General features: G+C 45.7%; 1 protein-coding gene across 1 annotated transcript in view; it reads left to right on the top strand.

Annotated features, from left to right (window-relative positions):
* The window catches only part of LOC139281555 (uncharacterized), an 80,058-nt gene extending 71,383 nt beyond the window's left edge, over nucleotides 1–8,675 (top strand). The window contains exons 5-7 of the mRNA XM_070901719.1: nucleotides 953–1,025; nucleotides 7,088–7,185; nucleotides 8,505–8,675. Of these exons, the coding sequence (XP_070757820.1) occupies nucleotides 953–1,025; nucleotides 7,088–7,185; nucleotides 8,505–8,675 (342 nt within the window). The remainder of the gene's footprint in view (nucleotides 1–952; nucleotides 1,026–7,087; nucleotides 7,186–8,504) is intronic.
* Nucleotides 8,676–12,450: the final 3,775 nt, after the last annotated feature.

Below are 12,450 nucleotides of genomic sequence, written 5' to 3'. Positions count from 1 at the left end.
CTAAGACTGCCTATTTCCACCTCCGGAACGTTGCCCGACTCCACCCCTGCCTTAGCTCATCTGCTGTTTGAAACCCTTTGTTACCTCTAGACTTGACTATTCCATCGCACTCCTGGGCGGCCTCCCACTTTCTACTCGCCGTAAACATGGCCTCATCTAAAACTCTACTCCCCGTGTCCGAACTCGCACCACGTCCCGTTTACCCATCACCCCTGTGCTCGCTGACCTACTTTGGTTAAGTAACACTACAATTTTTAAATTCTCATCCTTGATTTCAAATCCTTCCATGACCTCGCCCTTCCTGTCTCTTTATTTTTCTTCAGCTGCACAGCCCTGTGTGATATCTGCGTTCCTTTAATTCTGGCCTTTTGTGCATCCACAATATTAATCACTCCACCATTGGCGGTCGTGCCTTCAGCTGCCTGGGCCCTAAGCTCTGGAACTTCTTCCCTAAACCTCTGCTCCTCTCAACCTCTCTTTCCTCCTTAAATCCTGCCCGAATATCTCTTTATGTGGCTCGGTGTCAAATTTTGCTACTGTAAATGCGACTGTAAAATGTCTTGGGACGTTTTGCTACGTTAAAGGCGCTATATAAATACAAGTTGCTGTTGGTGCCCCTGGCCTACAGGGAATTACCTGACCAATTTCAGTACCTTTTTCAAGTGAGTTGGGAATTATCCTTGATTGCAGAAGAGTTGGCGGTTCGGTGTGATGTTCAGCCTATTGTAAGCTCCTTAGTTGTACTCATCAGATCGTTACAAGGATAGTTTAATACTTGGCTCCTGGGATCTTTACTGAGTCTGCTATTTCTCACACAGGATCCTCAGGTAGCCAACAGAAAAAGAGAGGGCATTTAACAACCAGATCTTGAACTGAATCAAACCCTGGCTCCATTTGTGAAAGGGCAGCAGTCATTGTTTAATTGGCATTGTGTCTTTGTTTCTTTCTTTAGGGAACTATTTTAGTGAAGTACCCATCACATAAGCTTGGAACAGGAGAAAAATTATTCAAAATGGTATTGGAAGGTAAGGTGACATTGGACAGATTGTAACTTAGAAATAAAACATTGCCCTTTGAAGCAGCTGCATGTCTTCATTTGACAAACTTAGTACCTGTAGTAAATCGCTAACATTCCAGTTTTATGTTTCATTAACTGCCAATATCTAAAACTTTAAAAGTTGCTGCCATTTTAATGTGGGTGGAATATTCTATGTGTGTGTGTTCCTGTCCATTTTAATGTAGGTGGAATTTTTTACTTGTATTCTATTCCCCTTCGTCCTCCAGCACCCTTGTGATAAAGGCCAAGATTCCATCAGCTTTATTGATTCTTTTTTGAACTTGTGCACTAGCTTTTAGTAATTTGTGTACACGGTCTCTCAAATTCCCCGATTATCGCCATTAAGACACTACTCTGATTAGTCTTTCTTTGATCCAAAGTGTATGACACTTAAAGAGAAAGAAAGACTTGGATTTATATAGCGCTTTCACGACCACAGATGCCCCAAAGCGCTTTACAGCCGATGAAGTACTTTTTTTGCCGTGTAGTCACTGTTGTAACGTAGGAAACGCGGCAGCTAATTTGCGCACAGCAAGATCCCGCAAACAACAATGTGATAATGACCAGATAATCTGTTTTTGTTATGTTGATTGAGGGATAAATATTGGCCAGGACTCCAGGGATAACTCCCCTGCTCTTCTCCGAAATAGTGTCATGGGATCTTTTACGTTCATCTGAGAGGGCAGACGGAGCCTCAGTTTAACGTCTCATCTGAAAGAGGGCACCTCCGACAGTGCAGCACTCCCTCGGCACTGCACTGGAGTGTCAGCCTAGATTCATGTGCTCAAATCTCTGGAGTGGGACTTGAACCCACAACCTTCTGACTCAGAGGCAAGAGGGCTACCCACTGAACAACGGTTGACGTTTCCCCATGTATCGGCCAAAGTTTTGCCCACTCATGTATCTGTCTATGTCCCTTTGTAACTTCCTGCTGTCATCTACGCAATGTAATTTGAAAACTTGAATATGCAAATATATATCTCTTCATTCAAGTCATTGATACTTATGGTGGCAAACTGAGGCCCCTGTACAGATCCCTCTGGAATTGTCACATCAGAATATATTCCTTTTATCCCTACTTTCCCAACCAGTTACCAACCCATGTCACAAAGTTACTTTCAATTCTGTGCACTATTCTTTCTGATCTGTGAGGAGCCTTATCAAATACCTTCTGGAACTCCATCCAAACAACATCCATAAACACTCCCCTATCCATCATGTTAGTGGCATCCTCGAAAAGTCAATTAGATTAGCCAGACACAATCTAACCTTCACAAATCTATGCTGACTCGCTTTGATTCTTGTCCAAGTGCTCAGTTATTCTGTCCCTGATGAATAGATCCGCGTAACTTTCCCACAAATGATGCTAAACTGACAGGTCTGTAGTTATCTGGTTTTTCCCTCTCGCCCTTAAATAATGGAATTACATTTGTAATTTTCCAATCCAAAGGCACAATTCTTGAATCTAGAGAGCTTGGAAAAATTATGACCAGCGCACCTGCAGTTTCCTCAGTGGTCCTGTATGGCTCAGAGACGTGGATCATGAACAGTAGACAGCTCAAATCACTGGAGAAATACCACCAACGATGTCTCCGCAAGATCCTGCAAATCCCCTGGGAGGACAGACGGCACCAATGTCAGGGTCCTCGACCAGGCCAACATCCCCAGCATTGAAGCACTGACCACACTCGACCAGCTCCGCTGGGCGGGCCACATTGTTCGCATGCCCGACACAAGATTCCCAAAGCAAGTGCTCTACTCGAAACTCCTTCACGGCAAGCGAGCCCAAGGTGGGCAGAGGAAATGTTTCAAGGACACCCTCAAAGCCTCCTTGATAAAATGCAACATCCTCACCAACACCCGGGAATCCCTGGCCAAAGTCCGCCCTAAGTGGAGGAAGTGCATCCGGGAGGGCGCTGAGCACCTCGAGTCCCATCGCCGAGAGCATACAGAAACCAGGCACAGGCAGCGGAAGGAGCATGCGACAAACCAGACTCCCCACCCATCTTTTCCCTCAACCACTGTCTGTCCCACCTGTGAAAGAGACTGTAATTCCTGTATTGGACTCTACAGTCACCTGAGAACTCATTTTTAGAATGGAAGCAAGTCTTTCTCGATTTTGAGTGACGGCCTATGATGATGATGAATTTCCTCAACTACCTCTTTTAATACCCTGGGGTGGAATTCAACATGTCCTGGAGATCTGTCATCTTCGGTCTCACTATTTTCCACATTAAGTTTTTTTTTTAAACTTGTATTACGTCAACTAAATTCCTCTCCCCTTACCTTATTTTCAAGCTCACTTGTACCGTTTGCAATATGTCCTTTTCCCCTACTGTGAAAAAGGGTACAAAGTATTTGTTCAACAAGTCTGTCATTTCTCATTTCTTTATTGTCGATTATAGTCTCACCTTTAATGGACCCACATTCCCCCGCACCATTCTCTTTCCCTCAATATATTTATAATAACTTTTATTGATACCTTTGCTATCCTGTGCAAGTTTTTTTCCATGTTCTCTTTTTGCACCTCTTGGTACTTTCATTGTACCCTTTCAAAGCAGAGCTTGTCTCCAGTCATCTTGGTCAATCCTTGCCACTGGACCAAGACCTCGCTCTGTCAAGCCCGTGTGGTGGCTGATGTGCAACAGCTACCACACGCTAAAAAAATCCACGCAGAGACATCTTCCACCCTTTAACATGTAGTTCAGGACCTGGAATATTAGGTCCTTCGTGTAACACCTGTTAACTCATCCCTTTTTGGCATGGAAGCAAGTCATCCTCGATACGAGGGACCGCCTAAGAAGACCCTTTCTTGATTTTTAGAGCTCTCCCAGTTTGCTGCAGTTCCATTTTTCTTGCATTTGTGTAAGACTTTCCTTTTAGCTTGATGCTGTCTCTTACCTTGTTTGTTGACCTTGGTTGCTTAACAAGTGGAGCTTTTGCCTTTTCGGGGTCGGTACTTGTTTTGTATTGTATCAAATACATCTTTGAATACGTCCCACTGTTTGTCGGTTTAACAGTTCAGCTTAATTCACTGCGAGTAATTTAATTCATCCCTTCGAAGTTTGAGTTCTAACAGTATGAGCCAATCTCCTTACGAATGGCTAAATAGAGTTAACTGTTATCCCGGCTGATACGATGATCAGGACTTTCAGCTCTAATCAATTCCTGTCACCACATCACTTCACCTTTTGTGTGTGACCTCCCTTGATAATGCAGCTTAAATTGCTGCTTTAAAAACTTTTAAGTCAAAAGCATGGATTGCTTATAAATCAGCCAATTTTTACATGTGCTTTTCACATATTTAAATTTATTTGAAGTGCTCATCATCATCATAGGCAGTCCCTCGAAATCGAGGAAGACTTGCTTCCACTCTAAAAGTGAGTTCTCAGGTGACTACAGTCCAATAGGGAATTACAGTCTCTGTCACAGTTGGGACAGACAGTCATTGAAGGAAAGGGTGGGTGGGGAGTTTGATTTGCCGCATGTTCCTTCCGCTGTCTGTGCTTGGTTTCTGCATGCTCTCGGCGCCGAGACTCGAGGTGCTCAGCGCCCTCCCGGATGCTCTTCCTCCACTTGGGGCGGTCTTGGGCCAGGGATTCCCAGGTGCCGGTGGGGATGTTGCACTTAATCAAGGAGGCTTTGAGGGTGTCCTTGAAATTTGAAGTGCTCGTGTGCTTAAAATGTCTCAGAATTAAGATTTAATAAACTCCCTACATCATTAAAACTGTAAGTATTCATGAGTTTTTAGAAACAGTTACTACATTCATTGAAGGAGGAACATGAGTAGGCCATTCAGCCCTTCGTGCCTGTTCCGTCATTCAGTTAACACCATTTAACTATGTTGGTTCCATATGCCTTAATATCCTTGCCTAACAAAAATCTGGCAGTCTCAGTTTTGAAATTTTCAGTTGACCTCTCCTCAACATGTTTTGTTTCCACTACCCTTTGTATGAAGAAGTGCTTCCCGACATCACCCCTGAATGGTCTAGTTCTAATTTTAAGGTTATGTCCCTTGTTCTGGACCCACCCACCAGAGGAAATAGTTACTCCCTATCCACCCTATCAATTCCTTTAATCATGTTAAATGCCTCAATTATATCACCCCTTAATCTTCTATATTCAGGGGAATACAAACCTAGTCTATGCAACCAGTCCTCATAATTTAACCCTTTTAGCCCCGTAAGTAAATACTCACTAAAGTGAGGCATGGAATAGCATGATTGCAGAACAGTTTTATTTTTGCTTTATGTTTAGTATCACTCAATAGCAAGCATGGTCCATATATAGGTAATTAAGGGCTAATTCCCCAGCTCCCTGCTCCCAGCCGTGTCTTCTACTCATAGGGAACATGGGTTGGAGACAAGGCCACAGTGTTGTAGCACTGATTCCCCAACCCATGCTGCTTAGATCCAGTGTATTGTAAAATCGGTTGATTGGGGCTTTTAAAAGCTATGAAACCTTGGTGAAAGTTGCCTGCGCTTTCCTGTTCTGGGTAAGTGGGAGGGGATAATGCAGTGCAGCTAAGCTTTGATTCTGGTTTCTGTTCTGTTTCTCATTCTTCAATTTAGTTTTTGTAGCCCTGATCTTTCATAGAATCATGGAATAGTATGGCACCAAAGGAGGCCATTCTGCCCCTCGAGTCTGCTCTGGCTCTTTCGAAGAGCAATCCAACTAGTCCCAGTCCCCCGCTCTTTCCCCATATCCTTTCAATTTTTTCTCCTCTAAGTTTTTATCCAATTCCCTTTTGAAGGCTATTATTGACTTTATATCTACCAGCATTTTCCAAATCCTAACCACTCACTGCGTAAAAGTTATTCCTCATGTCGCCTTTGGTTTTTTTGCCAATCAACTTAAATCTGTGCCCTCTGGTTATCGACCCTTCAGACACCTGGAAACAGTTTCCCTTTATTTACTCTCCCTTCATGATTTTAAACACCTCTATCAAATCTCCTCTTAGACTTCTCTGCTCTAAGGAGAACAACCCAGGTTCTCCAGTCTGTCCATACACCTGTATTCTCTCATCCCTGGAACCATTCTAGTAAATCTCTTCATTACCCTCTCCAAGGCCTTCACGTCCAATACTCCAGCTGGGGCTGAACTAGTGTTTTATATAGGTTTAGCATAACTTCCTGGTTTTTGCACTCTATACCTCTATTTTTAAAGCCCGGGATTGCATATATTTTATTCACTGCTTTGCTAACCTGCCACCTTCAAAGATCTGTGCACAAGTACTCCCAAGTTCTTGTAACTCCTTTAGAATTGTACCATTTAGCTTGTATTGTCTCTCCTCATTCTTCCTACCAAAATGTATCACCAGGCACTTTATTGAGTTGAATTTCATCTGTCATGTGTCCGCCCATTCCATTTTATTAATATCCTACTCACTGTTTTACTAAACTTCCAGGTTTCGTGTCATCTGCACATTTCAAAATTGTGCCCAGCACCCCCAGTGCAAGTCATTAATGTATATCAAAAACAGCAGTGGTCCTAGTACTGAACCTTGGGGAACACCACTGTGTGCCTCCCTCCAGTCCGAAAAACAGCCATTCACCACAACTCTCTGTTTTCTATCCCTTAGCCAATTTTGTATCCATGCCGCTGCTTGCTTATAAAATAAGTGACTGCACTGAAAATCAATTCATTATCTGAGATTCACTGTGAGGATGTGAAAGGCGTTATATAAATCCAAGTTCTTTCTTTACTTGGTCAAGCTATCCCCCCCCATCCAGAATGGAAATCATTGCTGCCATTTAGATTGTATTAACATCGTGAATTGATTTACATTGATGCCAAAGCACAGTTATCAATGTAGCTGATGTATTAAGTACAGTAAATGCCTGTAATATATAGAGCAGAGGCTCCCAAGGTTTCCTACTTTGGTGGTGCAAATGTTTTTTCAGAAATGTTGTTAAATATAGAAACATGGATGTAAATATATATACTCAATACATGTCTATGTTTTGTAGATACTGAAATATAAACCCTTTGCTGTAACATAACGCAGCTTTAATTTTCTACTTTTCTTAGAGTTGACAGCACATCAGTCAATATCCACTCAAACAGCCATCAACGCCTTTATTTTTGGAAAGCTGGTGGAGGACTGTGAATGCGTTCTTAAACAAGGGGTAAAGTATTTAATTAAACAAGTGTGTCAACTGAGAGGTTATAACTATCAGAATCGATTGAACAAGCTGGGACTCTTTTGTCTAGAAAAGAGTAGATTGAAAGGTGACCTGATGGAGGTCTTTACAATTATGAAGGGGTTGGATAAATTAGACGTCGAGAAGATGTTTCCACTTGTGGGAGAGACCAAAACTAGGGGTCATAAATGTGAGATAGTCGCTAATAAATCCAATAAGAAATTTTAAGAGAAACCTCTTTAGTGTTTAGAATGTGTAACTCGCTACCAGGAGGATTATTTGAGGTGAATAGTATAGATGCATTTAAGGGAAAGCTAATTAAACACATGACGGGGAAAGGAATAGAAGGATATGTTGATGGGCTTAGATGAAGAGGAGGAGGCACAAGGTTCTGGAGAAGCTGTCTATACGACAGGGTGCAATCAAGCACGACTCTAAAATAGGAGGGCTTTTTGACATGGTTTACCTCTGTGCCGCAAAAGGAAACTGTCAAAGCTTGGTTTGCTTGATGGGTGTTGAGTTGGAATGTCGAGGTGACTGTCTTTTGCAGGTTTGGCCAAAGTTGCTATCTGAAAGTAAATCTGTTTGTTTTAACTGGTCACCAATCTGTTTGGCTCTCTGATTATAATCCTCAGTCCTAGCATTTCTCTGATGTCAATAGCTTTGCTCACCATCTTGACCATTCCCACACCAAACGGGCATACCACTGTAACCTGTAGTTGCTCACCTTCTAATTTCTAAGAGAAAGGCAGGCTGTCGGAAAGATGGAGTGGGGTGGGGGAGCGGAGGAGGATCGGGGCCGGAGGTGGGAGGCTGGAGGAGGACTTGGGGCATGAGCGGGGAAGTCCAGTTGGCGGGTGGGGTGGGGGGGGGGGGGGGAATTGGAGGCCGGAGGGCAGTTCGGGGACTGGAGGGGTATTGGGGACTGAGGCAGGGGCACTTACCTCCTGGATCCAGCAGTCCGCATCTGGTTGGCAGGGTTCCCCGAGGCCTGGGAAACCTGGCCAGCCAAAGTCAAATTTGAAATGGTGGATCACCATGAGTCACGGAGATTCATTCTAATAATGAAATGGAGGACCCGCTCTCTGAGAGCAGGTTGCTGCCTGCTCTATCCCCTGCCCCCGTCCTGCCTCTGTTTTTAAAAAAAAGTGGGCGGGTTGGAGCCAGGTTTGGGTCAGGATTCAGTTTTTAATTCTTTAACCTCCCACCCGCCCTCAACCCACCTGTTTTTTGGAATTAAAATTCCCACCAGAGCTTCAACTTAATTTTGGCTATTAAGATTTGTGATTGTTTTTGTTGAGAAGCAAGGTGTTGAGGTCCATATTGCTGGACAAAGAGTAAAAGAGATGATTGAATCAGGAAGTCGTGTTTTGTTGATACCAGGCTTAGATTTGAAAATCCTGAAGATTGTATTCAAGCCTTGGAAGGACGTGAACTTTGAAAGGGTTAATAATTTTATATGGGGCAAAAGATAAGTATTCGTTTGGCATCAGAAGGAGAAATTTGGCTTCTTGGGGATTGTTTTAGCAATGAAGGAAATGTAAGAGTTTCATTTGAGCTTACGGAGCTAGTGAGGTCAAAAATGTTGACAGATAAAGAAGCACTAAGGTTGAAGCCATTAAAGGTAAGAAGTGGACATAAAGAAACTGCTAAAATTGAAAGAATCAAAATGTTGTCTGTCTCAGTGACGCATTCAACCATTGAACTGGAAGAGGACAGGAGGGTAATGGCTTATTTGACAGTACTAGCTTCCATCATTTCTAAAATGCCAAATTAAAGGACAACAGGGCAGTATTTAGAAGGACAAGAGGGGTTCTTCTTTCTTGGGGAATTGAATGAAGATGAGCACATTTTTATGGAGGAGAAAAGTGAACTAGGACAGAGAAGGCGGAGACTGCATAGGACAAGCGCAATACAGGAGCTGTCGTCACTGCGATGTTCCCCAGGAACGAGTGCCAAAGACCACTCCTATAAGCTAAGCTCACTGCATGCAAACCAGAGTGTCATTTTATCCACACAATAACTAGTGCTGCTCAAGAACTGAGCAGAAACCTGTCTTGCTGAAATTCAGTCACTGAATTAACATGAAATTTATCTGCTTCTCCTAGTCTTTGGAGAATGGATGAATAGATGCTGGACCATGTAACTTGAGCTGTGAAGCACACATTAGGTTTATTAAAAGATAGTGCTAAACAGTGGCAGAAAGTTAACGCAGCAAATTTCATTTGATTAGAGAATTCCTGACTTGTGCCTCCTCTGCAATCCAAAAATCACAAAGACACAACACTTCACTGATACAGCCAAACTCAGACCAGCATCCGTAACATAACCAAAATGTGAGGTGTCCTCCAGCTACACAGAGTCTCCATCCTTTTACCTCTGTTGACCCAGAAGAACCAAGGAATTGGGAGAATGCGGCCAGGAATATAACTCTTGCAAACTTTGAAGTCCCAAACTGGAATACAGGCAAACAAAAAAGGTGTTTTCCAGAGTTAAACCATGCTTCTCAAATTAAAGCGATGGACCATCCAGATGAGCCCCTCACTTGCATTTTACCTTAAATTGCTTGATTTCTGGACAAAACAAGCAGTCTGTGCTGGTCGGTTTCTGCTTGCTTTGCAATCAAAATGTATTTGCATGGGAATAATGCCCATGAAGTGACATTTTGCACACCAGACAGCAATATATATCCTCTTTAGCATGTGGAAAGCAAATTTAGTGACCTCACTAATGCTCATAAATATGATTTGAATCGTGAAAGAACTATTCATCACAGGAGGCACATGCCTTGAGGATAATGGGAGGGATAGCGTAAGCACCACAGGTCTTATTAGATTCCAGAGAGTGGTAGCTCTAGCATATCCTCTGCGTATAAAACTTGCGTTGGTCAAAATGGTCAAACAGAATGGAGCAATGGAAGGGTATTCTTTACCAAGGTTATCGAGATTCGAATTAGAGGAACAAGTGAATCCAATGTGCCAGTTTTCTCTCTCAGTTCGAAACTGTGCCATCAGGATGGTGCAATATATCTAAATGCTAAGATTTTATTTATGAAAGCAAAGCAACAAAACTACAGATGCTGGAAATCTGAAACAGAAGCAAACTGCTGGAGACACTCAGCAGGTCAGTCAGTATCTGCGGAGAGAGCAGGGGTGTTGATGTTTTCAATGTGAGCTCTTGGTCAACGCATGAGTTTTAATGAAGGGTCTACACCTAAAATGTTAACTCCTCAGTTCTCTCCACAGATGCTGCCTGACCTGTTGAGTGTTTCCAAAGTTGTATTTGTATCGGGATACCTTGTGGCTGGCTGAAGATGTGCCGTGTAGGGAAAAAATAAATAACAAATTGTTCCTGATTAGTGTCAGTGATTGGTAGCCTTCAGTGAGTGTTATCAGCAAGTAGCAGAGCACAGGCCTTTGTCACTTGTTATTAAACACAGGGCATTCTGGTTAAATAAGGATGCCCGAGATAGTTTAGAATGATGCGCCACCATTATTGGGAGCTCAGAACACATGGTTTGAACTTTATTGTAGTTCAGGTTATGGAACTCATCCCCGCTGGTGACTGTGGAGGAGTTGGGATTTACAGAATCAGCATTTTCTTTTGGCTTCTGTTCCTATCATTATTTGCTTGTTGATGGTTCATTTTTGCCATTTGAACTTAAAGATATAGTCACTCTTGTGGTACTAAGATATATTATTCAAATACTAATTGGAGTTTTTGAGCTAAGGGTAAACTATTCGATAACCTCTTGGGTTATAGAATAATTTTGGATACAGCCATTATGTACAGTCTACGCCTCTTGTATTGAGTGTGTTGGTGTTAACACGATTTGCCCACTTAGGCCCAAGTTTCGGGCCGCGCCTAGAACGGCGCAGCCCCGACCTAGACGCCCGAAAGTGCGCCTAAAAAATGCCTGCAGAATCTCCGGCTCCCTGCAGGTCCTTGCCAGTTCGGCGCAGCGCAGCACGAGCTGTGGGGGGGCGGAGCCAGGTCCCTGCGCTGAAAACAGTGCCGGGACCTCTGCACAGGCGCTCTACAGTGGGCGTGCATGTGCAGTAGCTCCAGGCGCCGAAATTGTGTGGGAGGGGGCTGAAGCACGCAGCCCCTAGCCCTGGCCGAATGGCCTCACTGGGGCTGCGAGGATCAGGCTGCACCTCCCTCATCCAGCTCCTGCTCTGGCTCCAGCTGGCTCTCTCAACCACTCCTCCCAGCTCCCACTCCGCTCCGCTCTCTGCCCCCTACAGCTCCCGCTCCGCTACCCCCCCGGACCTCCCTCCCCCTCCCCCATCATCTCAGCTCCTGCTCCGCTCTACCCCCCCTTCCCCCCCCCAGCTCCCGTTCCGACGACCCCACCCCCCAGCTCCGGCTTCCCCCGGCCACCTATCTTTAACTCCTTCGGCGGGGCCCGACCGCCCGGCATCTTGCTGGGGGTGGGCCGCGCCCGAAGTCTTGGGCCCGGCTTCTACACATCAGCCGGGCCTGTTCAGACTCCTCCCTCTCCCCTCCCTCCCTCCCTCTCCCCCTCCCTCCCTCTCCTCTCCCTCCCCCTCCTCTCCCTCTCCTCCTTCCCTCTCCTCTTTCCCTCTCCTCTCCCTCTCCTCTCCCTCTCCTCCTTCCCTCTCCTCTCCCTCCCTATCCTCTCCTCTTCCCCTTCCCCTCCCTCTCCTCTACCCCCCCCTCCCCATCTCTTCTCCCCCACTCCCTCTCCTCCCTCTCCTCTTCCCCCCTCCTCTTCCCCCCCTCCCTCTTCCCCCCCCCTCCCTCTTCCCCCCCCCTCCCTCTTCCCCCCCCTCCCTCTTCCCCCCCCCTCCCTCTTCCCCCCCCTCCCTCTTCCCCCCCCTCCCTCTTCCCCCCCTCCCTCTTCCCCCCCTCCCTCTTCCCCCCTCCCTCTTCCCCCCTCCCTCTTTCCCCCCCTCCCTCTTCCCCCCCCCTCTTCCCCCCCCTCTTCCCCCCCCTCTTCCCCCCCCTCTTCCCCCCCTCTTCCCCCCTCCCTCTTCCCTCTCCCTCTTCCCCCTCCCTCTTCCCCCCCCCCTCTTCCCCCCCCCCTCTTCCCCCCCCCTCTTCCCCCCCCCCTCTTCCCCCCTCCCCTCTTCCCCCCTCCCTCTTCTCCCCCCTCCCTCTTCTCCCCCCCTCCCTCTTCTCCCCCCTCCCTCTTCTCCCCCCTCCCTCTTCTCCCCCCCTCCCTCTTCCCCCCTCCCTCTTCCCCCCTCCCTCTTCCCCCCTCCCTCTTCCCCCCTCCCTCTTCCC

Source organism: Pristiophorus japonicus, chromosome 15 (genome assembly GCF_044704955.1).
Source record: "Pristiophorus japonicus isolate sPriJap1 chromosome 15, sPriJap1.hap1, whole genome shotgun sequence".
Taxonomy (NCBI): domain Eukaryota; kingdom Metazoa; phylum Chordata; class Chondrichthyes; family Pristiophoridae; genus Pristiophorus; species Pristiophorus japonicus.
Note: the sequence above shows the minus strand (reverse complement) of the source record. Positions and strands in the feature narration are given on the sequence as shown.